The sequence below is a fragment of the Lycium ferocissimum genome, chromosome 4 (assembly GCF_029784015.1).
Source record: "Lycium ferocissimum isolate CSIRO_LF1 chromosome 4, AGI_CSIRO_Lferr_CH_V1, whole genome shotgun sequence".
Taxonomy (NCBI): Eukaryota; Viridiplantae; Streptophyta; class Magnoliopsida; order Solanales; family Solanaceae; genus Lycium; species Lycium ferocissimum.
This window is the reverse complement of record NC_081345.1, coordinates 7,783,694-7,802,373: the sequence shown is the minus strand read 5'-3', so window position 1 is coordinate 7,802,373 and position 18,680 is coordinate 7,783,694. Positions and strand designations below refer to the sequence as shown.

Sequence of the window (18,680 nt, the reverse complement as noted above, 5' to 3'; positions counted from 1 at the left end):
GTAAGAAAATCAAATTGATTCTTATTCCCATGAACACTTGGTACTCTCTTACATACTCTAAAATGAAAATATATACCCTTCTTTAAATAGGTGGCTTCATAACAAAGAAACAAATATGAAATGACACATATAATTAAGGAAAAAACAAATCAAAGAACCCGATTTGAAGACAAATTAGCCCCTGCTTTTAAAATAAAAAATCGAAAAAAGAATATCGATATCACAATATGTTAAAATAGAAACCTCATAATATGACAATTTTGTCCCAAGCCCTTTTAGAAATATTTCAAAAATGAACATTGATAGCACAATATTTAAATTGAAGAAATTGCATGATTGGCTCTTCAAATGGGCTGGTCTTTAATTTTAAGTTGCTCAAGTGGTAAGCACCCTTCACCTCAAATTTTAAAGAGTCATTAGGTAGTTGGTTTGGAGGTGAGCTATGCAGATATTAAATCCTGCATAAATAATAACACGTTTGGTAGGTGATTATGAGGTAAGTTATTTTTGTATAAAATTAATACGGAATTTGATTTATATTTTAGAAACCCGCATAACTAATACATGTATAAGTTATGAGAGAATATTATGTATTATTTTAGTAAGGATAGAAGGTGGAATAACTAATATACATGAGCAGCTAAACCCTGCATAACTAACCATTGCATATAATAATATATAGATTTCCTCATAACTATTCATATCTTACTAATACACGTGTAACTCTGACCAACTACCAAACGATCCCTAAAGTTGTGAGTTTAAGTCACCAAAAGAGCAACGAGAAGCTTTCGGGTAGGAGAATAAGAGCCTGTTTGGCTGAGCTTATTTTAAGCAGCTTATAAGCTAAAAAAAATAAGTTGGGGTAGCCCAACTTATTTTTTTTGGCTTATATGTTGTTTTCAACTTATAAGCTGCTTTAGATAAGCCAAGTCAAACGGGCCCAATTATTTTTTTGAGCTTATTTTAAGTACAAAATGACTTTAAGCTGGCCAACCAAACACTCAAAAAAGCTGAAAACAGCTTATAAGCAACTTATAAGCCAATCCAAACGGGCTCTAAAAGATATGCCTAGCGGAATATAAATTCTTTAAGAGCGCGGGCATAACTTATGATATAGGAGTATTATAATGCAAAAAATATAAATTTATGTCCCACGAAAAAATTACTCCCTCAGTTCACTTTTACTTGTCCACTTTTGCATATTAAAAAAAAAAACTTATTTTTCCTGTTTTACCTCTAACATTAATTATTCATTTCAAATAATTTTTCAAATCTATTAAGAAGTCATACACCAATTAATATGAATATTGTGATAAAATATGCATTTCATTTATATTTCTTAAGGGGTGTGCAAGCTTTATAATGGACAAGTAAAAGTGATCCCAAGGTGTGGTTGTTACCAGGAGCAAAAATTAAAGAGCAGCACAAAATAGGGGCATAAGTGTCAATGACCATATTTTTTTCTCAAATGAACAATGTGCTTACTAATGAGTACTATATAAGATGGTTCTATTGGCTACTGGGCCTTTAAATTTAAAAAGGAGAAAGAGAGGAGGGAGGATTACTAGTATACTTTATAGATAGAAGTATTAAGTATTATTATTATTGTAGTAATAATTATAATAACAGTATTAACCAGCTGAAGAAAAAAGAAGAGAGAGAGAGAGAGAGAGAGAGAGAAAAGAGAGCATAGGAAATGGCAAAGAGAAAATGAAGAAGAAGAAGCTCTCTTTTCTTGGATTATCACAACTTCCCCATTTTCATTTCTCTTTATAGATCTGTGAAAAACAAGTCTTTTCAATCTCCTTTTATCTGTTATACATAGCAACACTCAAATATACACCAAGAAACAAGAAACAGGAATAAACTACTGTTGCTGTTGAAATTGTTAGCTCAAAATTTGGTGAGAAATGACTTTACTTTAACTTCCCCATGTGTTTTTAATATCTTTTTCATGTGTTTTATTTGGAGTGTTATGTTAGTTTTTTGAGGGTTGATTGATCATATGTTAACTCAACTAGTAGTTATTATCTGATAAAGTCACCCTTCTTCTTGATTTCATTTTTTTTAAATAAAGAAAGTGACTTCTGAAATAATAACTATTAGTAGTTGAGTTACCAATTGAGAAATCAACTCGTTTTCTATGGTCAGTTTCGTGCTATGTTGTTTTCTATTTTTGTTATTTTTCATATTAGATATGAGAAAAATGGATTTATTTATGTATTATTGAAGATTGAGTTTTGTTATGGATTTCTTGAAAATGATTTTGGACTATGGTAGACCCCTTTTGACCTTTTCTTTAATCTGTTACTTGTTCGGGAAAGTTTTTGTTTTTATTTTGTTTCTCTTCTTGACTTTATTTCTTTGCTTCTTGATGAAGAATTCGTTGTTCGTGACTAATGTCTTTGTTTTTTTTTTTTTGTTTTTTATTGAACTATAAATGTTTGCTTTTAAAAGGAGTTGTTTTGTTTTAAGCATTTGAAGAGTTTTCTTGGGGTTTTCAGTAAATGAAAAAAGGGAAATTCTTGAATAGATTTTTTTTTTTTTTTTTTTTTTTTTTTTGAGAGAATGAAATTTGCAATTAAGAAAATAGCATGTGGATTATGCAATAGGTTGCCTAAGGCATAGTCTTTCTCCTTCCTTTTTCTATTTTTCCATGTTGGTAAAGTGTAGTGGAGTACTATTATTTATTGGCTTCCATTAGTCTATGTGATATGTGCCTTTTCTATTTTCTTGAGAGTCAGAAAATAGGATGAACCCTTTAAGTGTCTCCTCACATAGCAAAAGAGGCATGTTTTCTTTTCCCTCCTCTTTACAAATGATGGGAATTCTGTTGTTGTTTATGTTTTGTTTTTGGTTGTAGCTCTGTGATTTGTGTTTTTTCCTTGATGATAGCATTCTTAGGGTCCACATATGGTCTAATAATTTATATAATGCTTAGTCAAAATCTGTCAAAAAAAGCAATAGCTTCCAAATATCTGGTCCACATATGGTCTAATTTATATAACTCTTTAGATTCTTATTTTGTTGGCCTATGGAATTGTATTAACAGAAGATTGGCATTGTCTCTCTTTTGATTTGGGCTGATCATTCGAGACTCTGCTTGGTACATTATGTTTCGATTCTAATGCTTGGTTTCCTTTAATTATAGTGGATCCGAGATGAAAGGATGTGCTGTCGACTGCAGCTGTTAAAAACCAGATTTTTTCCAACTGTAGCATCGGCTTTTGTATTAGTTGGATCATCAATATGAACCTGAATCATCTGAGTGTTGAAACTGAAGATACTTTTGCTAGCTTGCTTGAAATAGCGGCCAACAATGACATAGTGGCGTGTAAAAGATGGATGGAGCATGATGTATCGAGTATTCATGAGGTTGGACTGTGGTATGGACATCAAAAGGGGTCAAGGCAAATGGTGTTGGAGCACAGAACTCCTTTGATGGTTGCTGCTACATATGGGAGTATCGAGGTCCTGAAACTGATTCTGTCTTTACCTGAAGTTGATGTGAATCAGTCATGTGGCCGAGATAAAAGCACTGCTCTTCACTGTGCTGCATCTGGTGGATCTCTCAATGCCGTTGATGCTGTGAAACTGCTTTTAGAAGCTGGTGCTGATCCAAACTCTGAAGACGCAAACGGAAATCGCCCTCAGGATGTCATTGTTGTATTACCGAAGTTAGAGTCAACAAAATCATCCCTGGAGACCCTTCTTAAAAGTGATGCAATGGGCCTGAGGGTGTCAACAGCCACTTCGAACTCAAATTCTCCACCACTTTCGCCTTCTCCTGGAAATAGATCACCTTCTTCTGCTTCAGACTCGACTTCTTCTCCGAGGAGTGCAAAGTCCAATGACCTCCCTGTGTCTGAGAAGAAAGAGTACCCGATTGACCCCTCTTTGCCTGACATAAAAAACAGCATCTACTCTACAGATGAATTCAGAATGTTCTCGTTTAAGATCAGACCTTGCTCCCGTGCATACTCTCATGATTGGACCGAATGTCCATTTGTCCATCCTGGTGAAAATGCTCGAAGAAGGGATCCAAGGAAATACCACTACAGCTGTGTACCTTGCCCTGAGTTCCGCAAGGGAGCTTGCCAACGAGGGGACATGTGTGAATATGCTCATGGAGTTTTTGAGTGTTGGCTGCATCCTGCTCAATATCGAACCCGACTTTGCAAAGATGGTGCAAAGTGCAATAGAAGAGTTTGCTTCTTTGCCCACGCGCAGGAAGAACTCAGGCCCTTGTATGTCTCTACTGGTTCCGCTGTTCCCTCACCTCGCTCCTCGAATACCGCCATGGATTATGCAGCAGCAATGGGCCTTATTCCAGGTTCTCCTTCGTCATCAGTACGTGTCATGTCCCCATCACAATTTACTCCTCCAATGTCTCCCTCTAATGGTATGGGTGGTTGGCCTCAACCAAACATTCCAGCATTGCATCTTCCCGGCAGCAATCTCCAGTCCAGCCGCTTGAGGTCATCACTCAATGCAAGAGACTTTGACGTGCAACACCAGCAGTTTCTAAATGAATTCTCCTGCCTATCACAGTCTAATTCTTTGAACCGTTTAGCTCATCCTAAGAACCTAACTCCTTCAAATCTTGAGGATTTGTTTTCTGCAGAAAGCTCATCTCCTAGATATTCTGATCAGGCATTAGCTCAAGCAGTTTTCTCCCCTACTCACAAGTCTCCACTTCTCAATCAATTCCAGCAGCAGCAGCAGAGCATGTTATCTCCCATTAATACAAATTATTCACCAAAAAATGTAGATAATCCTCTATTGCAGGCTTCTTTTGGGGTTCAAACAATGTCACCCCGAGGAATGGAACCAATATCACCTATGAGTTCCCGTGTGTCAATGCTACGTGAGAAGCAGCAGCAATTTAGGAGTCTTAGCTCTCGTGATCTTGGCTCCACTGCTTCTGCTGTTGTTGGCTCTCCAACAGATACTTGGTCGAAATGGGGTTCCTCTACTGGAAATGCAGATTGGGCTGTCAATACCGAGGACTTTGGTAGGCTAAAGAGATCGTCTTCATTTGAGCTTGCTAACAATGGGGAAGAGCCTGATCTCTCGTGGGTTCAATCTCTCGTCAAAGAATCACCTCAGGACTTGAAAGACAAAGCCGCATCTGGTGTCTTAGGTCTCACAGGTTCTAGTGCGGAGCCTAGTGAAGATTCTACTTCGAATTCCCAACAATTCGATCAATTGAGTGCATGGATGGAGCAAATGAAGCTTGATAAGCTAATGGCTCAGTAAAGACATTCTCTTTTTCATTTTACCGGGCCTTGGCGTTTCCATAACATAAAGGTTTTGGTAATATAACCTGTTTAGGTTCTTATGGTTTCTTCATGCTGGCTTCTGAGCAGGACTGTAAGCAGAGAAGAAGTCAGCAAAGAGGTCCAAAATTCTGAAGAAAATAATTTTTTCTTTATTATTTTAATTAATTATTTAAAGCAGGTAGTAGAAGAATGGGTTATTGATAAATGAGACACAGTGTAGGCGATTTTTATTCAATATTACTGTTCAGTCTCTTAGTCAAAAAGTTGTTACCTTTATTTCATTAGACTGCTATGTCATTGTACTGAAAAAGGGATTGTCAGCCTTTGCGACAATTCAGCATTGAATGAAGTTATTTCATTTTCAAATTTGTTAATTTTTCTGAGTTTTGGTACCGCCTTTTTTATACTCCCTCCGTTCACTTTTACTTGTCAATTGTGAATTTTGCACACCCTTTAAAAAATAATAAATAAAGTGCATATTTTATCATAATATTCATATTATTGGTGTCTGACTTCTTAATGAATTTAGAAAATCATTTGGAATGGTAATTAATGACAAGGGTAAAATAAAAATAAATTTTTTTTTTTTATATGCAAAAGTGGACAAGTAAACGTAGTGGACAAGTAAAATTGAAAGGGGGGAGTAATAAGGAAAAGAAACACAGATGAAAGGTAAGTGAAGCTATCATTCTATTACATCTTATGTTGTGGTGGAGTCTTGGAATAATGCTAGAGCTAGAAAATGGTATGCAAAAGTAAAGGTAGATAAGAGTAACCATGTGATGTAAAATAAGTTCAAAGCAACTGGAATTGGAATCCATATCCCTTGATCTGATACATTTATTCTATTATCCTTTAAATAAACCTTATCATTCTTTGTGTTCCAACAACATGATGTAAATATATACTAATTGTCTTGGATAGTAGTGCTTTCATATTTACAAGGCATGGGAATCCTGAGTATGTGGAGGATTTCAAATCCCAAAAGTTGGATTTGGGGTTTGTGGAGGATGTGGACATGAAGAAGGAGAAAAATGCTTTATTGATTTGGAATTCTACTAATCCTTCTAGGGATTGGATGCTTTTTAGTGATTTTTTTTATTGCTTTGAGAATAATGAATCCTTATATTCTAAGAGATAATGATGATAGTGGAGCTTCTTGGCAATAAATACTGATGTTTCATTAGATGCCGTGAAACCTTTTATTTGCATGTGGGTTTTAATATAATTTGTGAAGTCATTGATAAGTTTTAAGCCCTCTTTAACTGGGAAAATTTTTGGGTGTCGGGGATGTCCCAAAAGCTGATTAATATATACTTTATATATATTGATGTCCTTTAGAAGGATGGACCCCATTATTGTATGAGTATTTTCCGGGGTTGATCCTTTGGATAATACTCCACCGAAGCACCTGCTGTTCAAAATACTTTATTGTTATTTTTAAAAACTTCTTGGAGAGTAGTGCTTAGTGGAGTAGACTAGTAGTTTAGGGGTCGTTTGGTTGTAAACAAGTTATCGCGGGATTATTTATTTTGGGATTAGTTATTCTGGAATTAGTTATTCCATCCTCCCATAGGGATAAAGAAACACTACACTCCTGGGATAACTAATCCCGGGATTAGTTATGCCGTGAACCAAACGTGGGATAAATTCATCTCAAATTTAATCCCGGGATTATTTATCACTTATCCCTCGTACCAAACGAGCCCTAAGAGTTGTACTCAAACTTATTGTTTAATTTACATATTCATACAACCATTTTTAATATAATTACTTTCAGTTCATAGTATCTGTTTTTTTTTTTTTTTTTTTTTTTTGTTGAGGAATTTGACACCCTTTGAGAAGAACATTTAGTTTCTGTTTGGCCATCGATTTTGAATTTTTATCAATTATCTATTTGGCCATAGAATTTACCTGATATTTGGGAAATTTTGAAAACTAAATCTTCAAATTCCAAAATAGCTTCATACCAGTTTTTCCCCAGGGACTAAGGCCTCATTTGTTTTCATTAAGACTAAGCCGTTTAAATCTGAATGCACATCTAAATGCTTAAGATGTAATTTCTAGATCTGAACACTGAATGATTAAGACCGTTTGTTTTTCTACATATGAATGTGCATAATTTATTTTATTTTTAAACACCTAGTTAGTGTTAGTGGCTAGTAACAGTGGCGGTGATAATTGTGATGGTTGATGTTATAGTGATTAACGCGATGGTGACAGTTGATAATGGTGGTGATGGTTTTGATGGCAGAGTTGGTTGGCGTTAGTTGGTAGTGGCTGATAATTTTTTTTTTTTGTATATATATATTATATATTAATATTTCTCTGCTTCTTCGTGGATATACTTCTTTATATTTTGACCCTCCTTAGTGAAAATTCTTGCTCCACCATTGAAAAATGGATATAATTATAATAATGAAGGTGGTAAGTGTGGTAGCGACTGACAATAGTGATTGGCAATAATTTTGGTTGTAATAGCAAAGTTGGTTGGTGGTTGGCGACAATAGTGGTGGTTTGACAATAGGGGTGGAGGTTGTGATGGCAAAAGTAGTTAGTGGAGGTGGCCAGTGATTGTGGATAGAGTTATGGTGAAAATTATCTACAAAAAAATATCTCTCATTAATGATATTAAGACTTTATTCAAGATCTTAATAATTAAGACATGTACACACCAAATAAGCGCTTAAATTTTAATTTAAATAAATGCACTCAATGACTTAAGGTCTAAATCATTCAAACTCATACCTCCATTAAGTGCAACAAATAAGGTCTATATGTATATGCTCAAGAAGTGAACCCAAAAAAATAAAAAATAAAACAGAGACAAGAAAAAGAATAAAAATGAACTCAAGATTGAAGGATTATATTCCTTGGGAGGTTATCTGTTTCCTTATAGAGGGTATTGTTTTTTATTACTACTATATAGAAACATGGGTTTTACCCATGCTTCGCCGTCAATCACTCGCTTCGTCATCAGTCACTCTTTAAAAAAAAGAAAAGAAAAGATGGGCCCTATACTAAAAATACCAAGCAATATTAAAGCAAAAAAAAAAGAAAAACAAAGGTGGACCCCCTCATCTCCAAACTCATGTTAAAAAATAAATAGTCGTGGACCCCATATTACAAAAAACAAGCAATATAAAAAAAAAAAAAAAAAAAAAAAAGTAGACCCCATATTAGAAAACAAGCAATGTAAAAAACGTGTACCCCATATTAAAAAATCAAATAATATTCATGTAATTCCCAAAGTATCCCTATTAAGTCAATAATGGTGGATTCATTGCCACATGCGTATCAACCCATTAGTGGGAGCAAATGAAATTATTGTACAACAAAAAACATGGACTCCATATTATTGCTTTTCTTCAAAAGGTTAAGTAGTCAAACCATACAATTTCCTTTCTTTTCTTATATTAGCCTGAGATCTAATCTAGCTATTTAACTGTTGTATTTGCTATTCCGCCATGTCATTTATTTGTTATGTTTATTAAATGGAGATCAAATTATTAATAAGGTAAATTAGACAAATTCTAATTCTAACTGACGTTTCCTTAAAAAATCGTGCAAAAGACAACATGACAAGTAAAATGAGCTAAACCAAGAATATTTATCAAAAGTTAAAAAATAGTAGTTTTTCATTTAAATAGAAAATTAAATTTCTACTTTATTTCGTTTTAAACATGTAAAATTAATTTAATAATTTGAATTAGAATAATTTGATAAAAAATAATAAGCATTGTTTAGGTCCAATCTACATGCATTAACAATAGAATATTTTACACCTTTAAATTAATCGAATTAAAATTCAAAGTTCAACTGATGCTTAAATATTGCTATTGTTTTATCTCAAAGAGAAATCAAATTTCTACTTTGTTTCGTTTTAAACATGTAAACTTAATTTAATAATTTGAATTAGAATTATCCAAATCAAAATTTGCTAAAAAATAATAAGTATTATTTTGGTCCAATCTACATACATTAACAATAGAATATTTTACACCTTTAAATTAATCGAATTAAAATTCAAAGTATCAACTTATGCTTAAATATTGCTATTGTTTACTCTCAAGGAAAGAAAAATAGTTTCCTTTTAAACAAGTCTTCTCTTTTAAAAAGTATTAATAAATTTTTGCAAACTTTATATTCGTAGCAAACACTAATATAATAAAGTTTTGGATACGGAGCACAAACCACAATGTTATATTAATCATGTTTTGAACATAGTGTGTGTGTGTGTGTGTATATATATATATATGCATAAAAATAGTGCACACTTATGTATGTTTATTAGCAATATAAAATATATATATTATCACTATCCAAGCACAACTACATACGCATAGATATGCTATAATCCAAAGTATTGGGCCCCTGCACAACACGGGCATACGTCGTCTAGTACTATATATAAGCATGGGTTGGAGGTGGTTTCGTCGTCCACCTCCAACTCATGTAAAAAAATAAAATTGGACCCCATATTTTAAAAAACCAAGCAATATAAAAAAAAAACGTGGACCTCATATTTTAAAAAACCAAGCAATATTAAAAAATCGAAAAAAAAACGTGGACCCCATATTAAAAAACCAAGCAATATCCATGTAATTCTCAAAGTATCCCCCATTAAGTCAATAATGGTAATTAATTTTTCAAAAGTAATCTGAATATATTATTATCAAGCTTCATTTTTTAAAAGTTACTATTACAACTGATTACATTTTGTAGTTCCATGGGTGATATCTTACCTCACCAACTGTAATTCTATAATCAAATTAATTGAATATTGTTACAACTGATAAAATAAATTACTCGGATATTTATTGCAGTACTGTTTAATATCCTAAAAAGAAACTAAGATGCGTATTACATTCTCAAAAGGCATTTTCCAATGTCTTAAGTTTCTAATTATACACGGAGCACCATAATAACCAAAATAATTGATTCGTACATACTTATGATAGGTTAAGTAAAAAAAAAAAAAAAAAAGGATAGAAATCTTATACCGCATCTATGCCCATGTTATATGACACAATATACATAATCACCATATGTATAAAAAGTTTCACGTTTTAGCCTAGGGGAATGGTAGTTCAAATGACGTTTCCGTATTTAAAAGTAGTTAAAAATTCAATAAGTTTTGAAATTCTGGTTCAAATTTGATTAACGCGTAGTTTAAAAAATGTCTATTAGCCTTTTTCTTAAATAAAGTCATATAAACTGAAACAAAGAAATAACATCATGGCACAAATTATTGAAACCGTGCTCCCAAAATTTCTATCTTTACATACGTGGCTTTCAAGAAATGTTGTAAAATATATCAATTCTTTTTATAATTGAATAAAATTATAAATATATATTGAATAAAATTATAAATATATGTTGGGCCCGTGCTGACACAGGCTCTGGTATCTAGTTTCCTTATACTCTCCTGTTCAGAGACCTCAAGCAATTGATCTTCAATTAACCAAGAGGCACCATGTGTTTTGGGAATTATGTAACATGATATGGCAAAGGTCCACTCAAGAAAGTTAATTTAGTATATTAAATATAAAATAGTTTGTTTAGAAAAGTTGTGTTCCATATAACCTTAAACCTCCATATTTTTTGTCAACTTTTAGAAAAGTTGTATTCCATATAACCTTAAACTTAAACCTCCACATAGTATTCCATATAACCTTAAACTTAAACCTCCACATAGTTACTACCAAAACATTTTTCGTTTAACTCGAATAAGATTTTTTAATGTCACACAACTGGTCGACGAACCATGTCTTACTGTTCTTTATTTAATCGAAAAGAACCATAAATGAAATAAACTTCTTCTGGATACACATCTCTAACAAAGAGTAGGGAATTAATTGATGCAAGCCGAGTTGCCTCAATGACATTTCGAGGACCGTCTCGGGGAGTCCAAGTGTGGATGATAGCATGGGAGGACGGATTGGAGATGGATGAGCATTGAAGTGGCCAAATGATTGAAGGATGGCTATGATTGCAAAATAGGCTACTTCATTAATTCAAGACTTTCATCTCCAAAGGAAGACTAGCCAAACAAGACCCTTATCTCATTAAGGGTAGTTATGTAATAGTGTAGTTATCTTCCTTAATGTTTTAGTATAAGTAGCTAGTCTTTTATTTCATTTGGAGCTTTTAATGAATTGATAAATATTTTGAGTGTTTTAGGGTTATCTCTAGAGATAATCTTGTGAGAGGCCTTTGGTAGGCTTTAGTTGATTATTGTTTGTGAGAGGATTGATTGCTTGGGAATTCAATTCCCTTGAGGTCCTCTTAAGAGGTTGGTGCTACTTAGAGTGTAATTAAAAGGTCTTGGTTATTAAAGAACCTTAGTTGCCTAATTGTGCCTATTTTTGTGTCAATTTATCTATCCTTTATTTTCCTTTTGTTTATCATCTTAATTTCTCGTTTCCGCATATCCATTCTTGTATCATTAATGTTCAACAGGACAACATTTACGGTATATTAAGCCATTGAGATTCATACTGATATTACCGTTTGAATTGTAATTTCTTGACCACTTGGTTATCTCTTAAGGACATGATTAGGCTTTCTCGTTCCAATTAATCCTCCCACCACTAAACAAATTTCCAAAAGAGTTTTTAAAAAATGTTTAATTTTGGACCCCTCAAGCAGAGCAAGCAAGAAATGATATAGATTAATTAAAACCTTATCTTTGGAAGTTGGTTCTCTGGATAACTAATAAGAATGGAGTGTGAAGTTGTTGTGGTAGTAAACATGGACCAGTAGAACTTAGGGAAATTTATTGGTTCTTAATTAGGTATTAAGAACTCAAGATTGTACAATTTTGGTGGCCAAAGGGCACCTAAATATGGAAATCGTACCAATTTTATATGAGGAATATAAAAGAATATAGGAGTAGTAGTTATAATAACGTAACTACAGAATCACTTTTTTTTTTTTTTTTTTTCATTTTTTATGGAAAATGTTTCTAAATTAGGTTTGATCAGTTAGGCACAAGGGTTAAAATAAGTTTTGCCAGTTCATTTTTCATTTCTTTAGAAGCTTCAATTTCTGAAATGTTCTAAATTTGTATTACTTAATGTATATCACTAAGGTTTGATGGACCCACCTAAAAAAATCTTTCTAAAATTAAGTTCTATTTTAAATATAATGTTTCAAAGTTAGGTTAGATACGAACACGGAGACAAAACATTAATAATAATTATTAGCTATCCATCACAAATGTTTATTTTACTTGTCTTAGGTAAGTGACCATCGTCTAAAAACCATAAAGTATGCCAGATTTGATAATGCTATGAAGTTCATGATTTTTTATTTTTTTTCCGATAATGAGTTCATGAAATTAGCTATTAGCAAATTTTCCCTTGATAGGTGGGTTCAGGAGAAAGAAAATAGGGTTGATGAGAGTCGAATCTTACACCTAAAATTGGGAGTGTTTTGAGTTTTAATGAATTTCATTTTTCAAGGAAAATGTTTTGATAATATTAGCATATCATAGAGTGCTTTGATAAAACTTTGAGTACTCAAGATTAATAATAATGTCTAAATATTAGTTGGAACCTTTTTTATTTTTTTTATTTATGATAATCAATTAACATAATATGACTTTCTCATGTTTTTTTTTCCTTCTAAAAATTGACTTCCGTCGTATTAAACACACCAAATTTATTCTAACATCAAACTGTGCCTTTTTTCTTCATCTCATTTTGCTTTATACAAAACCTGGGGCTGAAGGTGAATAGATGAATGTTATGACAAGACATGAGTTGCAAATAGCTTCTTAGATAAGAAGAAAACAACCATCATATTTTGCTATATTTAATTCCAAGTCAAATGTTGATTTTAATGTAACATATACTTTTTCATAGCACTACGAAACGAAAAAGGACCTGTCTCTTTCACTAAAATAAAAAAAAGATGATTTTAGAGTTTGAAATACATGGAACTTGTTACTTATTTACTTACAATGTTACTTGTACATGAAGTTAAGTTTTATGGGAACTTAATAATAGTCCTTGACTTGTCTCCTTCTCATTATTCTTTCTACTATAGAGTAGAAGATGTTATTCAAACTGTGTTCAAAACAATAAACGTTGTGAGTAAATAATGTTCAAACAAAGAAACAATATATCGAGAAAATAAAATGACAAAAATACTATCCGAATTCATTGTGTGTCTTTAAGGAATTTAATCCCCTCAAGTACCAGAGTTTATGGATTATTTCCTCCTAGGCTAAAGCGGATAAACCTGTCAAAGGAGTAGTGATACCTCAAACGCCTATGACTTCACGTGAACTCAAAGATGACAACGAATTATACAAGACACTGACTCAGTTTTTGGTTTGTAAAAGTATGCAGAGTATTTTGAAAAATTTCAGCATCCAGAAAAATGAGGCATTGCCTCTGTATCTGTAGCCTGTGAAACACCTATTCAGAACAGGTATGGTGTCTGTTCGGAAAGGCCATGCCTTTTACGAAAATAAGAAATATTCGTTGGCAAATATTTCGCGAATTTGTTTTAAATTTTAGAGCGGAAAAGTATCAGAAATGGAAAAATAAATAAAATAAATTTGATCTAAAAAGATTATCAATCAAATCATTTGACCAAATCCGAAGCCTAAGCCGAGCCGAGAGACGACGACGGCGCGAGGGGAGTCCCTCTTCTAAACTCTTTAAGAGCTAGAAAAAATGCTTTCATATATAAGCACCCAACTCTTTCTTTCCACCACCAATGTGGTACAAAGCTCCTTTCCAAAAAGAACTTTGCTTTAAATTTCATTTTTCCTCCATGTTTTCCCCCACCATTTCTCATTCACACCCACTTTGCTAGCTTTATTCATTAGCTAGCTTCAACAATCCCCCACATGAATGGGGAATGACTATATGATGAAAAACATGCATGCATGAAAAACTGTGTGATTTGTAAGCAAGGATTAATTGCATCTGAATAAGTAGGTTTCCCTTTGAACTTTCCGTAGTGAACATATGTTGGATATACTCTGTCAATCGGTAGATTTGATATGTTTGAACCGTTGAGCTTTGGTGTATACCTAGACAACCACATGTCACACAAATAACCCTTTAACCGTTTTGGTTCTCACTGTTATGTTCGTTTCAGCCATGAACACCGCCTGGTTTCATGAGTGCGTGGAGCATGGGCCTTACATAGCATACTCATTGAAGCGGCTTACACTTTACACTCACATAGGTGATTCCTAAACGTGTCATCCCGTAGATACACTATCTGGTCATACCTGTCAAACTTATAAACCATTAAAAATCTTAAGCTTTATTAACTCGTTAAAAAACCTTAATGCTTTATCCTTGTTTCTGAACATTGTCTTCATTATGAGAATATGTTGAGTTATTTGACAATGTTGAACCATCATTCATAACTTTGTTTGATATCTTTGAACCTAGCTCTTGGGATCTCCAGTCTACTAGGTAGAGTTACCGCCATGATGACTTATCCTAGGCCTTAAACCCATTTCCCTCGATGATCTTTCAACCGCATCTCTAGTTAAGCCTTTTGTAAGTGGATTCGGCACGTTATCTCTTGACTTTACATAGTTAATTGTGATAACTCCACTAGGGAGTAGTTATCGAACGGTATCATGTCTCCGTCGTATGTGATGAGATTTACCATTATACATAACACTCCCTTCCCTTCCTATTGCTGCTTGGCTATCACAATGTATGCATATAGGTGCCACAGGTTTGGGCCAGAAAGGAATATCTTCTAAAAAATTCCAGAGTTATTCAGCTTTTTCATCGGCTTTTTCTAAAGCTATGAACTCAGACTCTATTATAGGGCGAGCAATACATGTCTGTTTGGACGACTTCCATGACACCGCTCCTCCATCGTGAATACATATGCACTTGTGGATTTGGATCCTGTTGATCGAGTGATCCAATTTGCATCACTGTATCCTTCAATAACTGCGGGATATTTATTGTAATGCAAGGCAAAATTTTGGATATGTTTTAAATATCCAAGAACTCGTTTCATTGCCATCCAATGCGTTTTATTGGGATTATTCGTATACCGACTTAGTTTACTTATAGGACAAGCTATATCTGGTCGCGTACAGTTCATGATGTACATTAAACTTCCTAATACCCTAGCATAGTCCAATTAACACTCATTTTCACCTTTGTTCTTTTCAAGAGCAAGGTTTACGTCAATTGGAGTTTTTGCAGTTTTGAAATCTAAATACTTGAACTTCTCAAGTAATCTTCAATGTAGACAGTGCTAGACCTTGAGGAGCCTTATAGATCTTAATTCCTAAAATTAAAACCGGCAACTCTTAATTCTTTCAGATAAAATTTGCTAGCCAGCATACTATTATACCCCATTTAGACCGGGTTAAATTAGGTACAACATATTGGAGATTCCTATTTTGCTTTATTTTAGGAGTCGCCACCTAATTGATTTTAAGGTGAATTAGGGCACCTAATTATTAACTAAGGTAAAGCTAACTAAACCTCCGTTAATGGTCTGCTTAATTTTCAATTTTAGGTAAGGGTTCTAATTATCCTAAAGGGAAGGGGTTAGGCATCCTCTAGGATCCGTTAACTACGGTTTACCGGCCAAACTTAGGTTAATTAATTAAGGTTAAATAAGGTGCCTAAATTTTAAGAAAATAGCTTATAATATTACTAAGGTTTTAAAGAAAACATAATAACGTTGTTTAAAATAAGATTTAAAAATATGCTAAGGCTTTAAATAAAAATGCCATTTTAAAACAAGATTTGCACGAAAAAGAGACTTCGAATGTTATTTAAAGTAAACTATAAATATTGCTAAACTTTGAATAATAATGTTATTTTGAAAATGAAACTTGCAAAAAAAAATGATTCGTATATAAATAGAAGCTTTTTAAGAAAAGATCCAGCCAATTTAACTTCAAGATAAAATTACATTATATAGGTATAGTGGTGTAGAAAATCTAGACTTATCTTATAAATAGAAATGCAAAAGATGATGAGTTTTCTTTTCCTTTCTTAACCAATTTATTTAACTATGCTCGGCTAAAAACATGTATAATTAGATGAATCTTGAAATCAATGTTTATAAAATATACTTAAGTTTATATTTGCGTATTGGTGACGTTTTGAAATGTATATGATAGTAAGAATGAAATATGATTCCCTTTACTTAAAATATATAGTCATGCTATTTTGCAAATCAATTATTCCAAATAAAATAAATATTAGATATTACAAATAGTTTTCACATGAAAAGAAGAGAGTAAACTTATGGAATTGATTGTTAATCTTCCTTAAATTAACTACCCATTATTAAAACTAAACCCCACTAATTCATTAGGATTTATCTAAAACGAGGAAACAAAACAAACAAAATGTTAGTTACATAATTAAATGCACAAACATAAATAGAGGAGTAGATAATTTAAATGGGCTCAGCCCATTTTTAAAAGAAATTTAATGTCAAATTTTATTGTTGGGCTTTGGCCAATAATAATCTTTGCGGGCACTATTCTTGTTGTTATGGGCCTTGGCCCAGATCTCTTTTTTTTGCACAGCTGATGGGGCTGACTCAATAAAGTGTTTCGTTGGGCTTTAGCCCAACATCGAATGCGGGAGGAGACGAGTCCCTCGGACTCGCGCACGGTGGTCATACATAAAAAATGAAAAGGAAAAAAGATTAGTATACATCTAAATATTTATACTAAGGCATAAACAATTTACACTTAATCCAAACAAGCACACAAGTTGGGCAAATAAATCACTAAGCGACAACATAGTATTTAAGAGAAACTGTTAAGGCCCAAGGAATAACAGAAAGAGAAGTCCAAAATCTATATGGGTCATTTATAAAAATTCGGCCTAGGGACAAAACAAATTTTAGCATGTAAAAGGAGGGCCAATGATTTAAAAAAAAAAAAATCCGACTACACTGGTATGCAGATTGTGAAGCAAAGGTAATCTCGAACAAAGCTTGGAAACAAACATTATATGATAGCTTCAGAATAGAAAATGGAATGCTAACACATGATTTCAAACATATAGACAATTATTTTAAAAAAAAATGACTAACTCATGATTCCTAGAGAAACTGAACACGGAATGACACAGCTGAATTGAACATACCAAAGATCTACACAGGCATGCTGAACTACATGGCAGTTGACTTTTAAGAGAAAGTTTCAACACAAAATATCAACAAGAGCAAAACGGTATCTAGGTTGTAGATTTTGTATCAAATCAAACATTTATAAGTATCCCTTCCTCTATTATTCAGAGTAAACCAGCAGGAAATTTGATGTGTAAATGAGAAGCAAACTTGCACACACTCAGCACTTCGCTTTATAGCGTAATGAATTAAACTTGGGCATTCCACAAGGTGTCACTCAAAACAGTCTTAGCATGTGGATTAAGATTAGTTACAAATTTTAAGTACTACAAAATCAGGAAAAAGGAAGTGAATATTGAACACAGAATCATCAAGACCTCTATAATTCAGAAAGAGCAAAGGTATAAAATATTTATTCTAAGTTCAGTGTCAACATAGTTGTATTTGAAACTCATTTGGGTCATTATATAAACAGAATATTCCCCTTTAAGCCATTTCATAAGCCAAATTAATCAAGACAGCAATTGAAACCCATACCATATTTTAAAAGGAACATAACCTCCATATTTTACAAACAGATAGCTTAACAGGATTATGACTGTTACACCTTGGAAAAATCCCCCGTACATGTGCAGTGAATATGATAATAGAGGACATGTCGTATACAATGTTTTCACGAGTAGGAGAGAGTATTAGACGACCCTTAATGCGATTTTAAAGGCATACGACGCAAGTAAAGAAAGTTGATAAGGAAGGCGGATCATACGTTGTGTATCGGATAAGAATTTTGAATAACGAGTCCACGATGGCATAATGATGTCTTAGAGAAGATTAATAATGCCCCTACTATTGATATTGAAGTGTTAAACAAGTTCCAAGAATGCTCCATAAGGATCGGAGATCAAACGAGACGACAAGAACGAAAATGGAATCACTGGGCATTATACGGTCCAATCTACGGACTGTATAAATTATACCAGCCGTATAATTGGCCGTATAATTGGCCAAGAAGGTACCAGCCGCTGGACCGAATGTACGCCAGGACATACGGTCCGTATAAATAGTACGGACCGTATGTTGGTCCGTATGTTGTTGCCCGACCAGTTTTTAATACACTTATGGGATCATTTTCTCATTTCATTTTTTTTCACTCATCTTTCACTCTCCAACCCAAGAACCCTCTAGAACATTCTCCAAACACTTCAAGCACAAGAAAACCAAGGAAATCAAGGATCAACAACATCAAATTCATGAACCCGAGTGTACGAAACCCAAGTAAAGTTTATCTTCCTCAAGGAA

At 33.4% G+C, this 18,680-nt stretch overlaps 1 protein-coding gene across 1 annotated transcript; it reads left to right on the top strand.

Annotated features, from left to right (window-relative positions):
* Positions 1-1,538: 1,538 nt before the first annotated feature.
* LOC132051494 (zinc finger CCCH domain-containing protein 30-like) lies at positions 1,539-5,659 on the top strand. The gene is made up of 2 exons (XM_059442595.1): positions 1,539-1,906; positions 3,155-5,659. Exon 2 carries the CDS (start codon positions 3,253-3,255, stop codon positions 5,260-5,262), a length of 2,010 nt encoding a protein of 669 aa, XP_059298578.1. The 5' UTR covers positions 1,539-1,906; positions 3,155-3,252; the 3' UTR covers positions 5,263-5,659.
* The last annotated feature ends 13,021 nt before the right edge of the window (positions 5,660-18,680 follow it).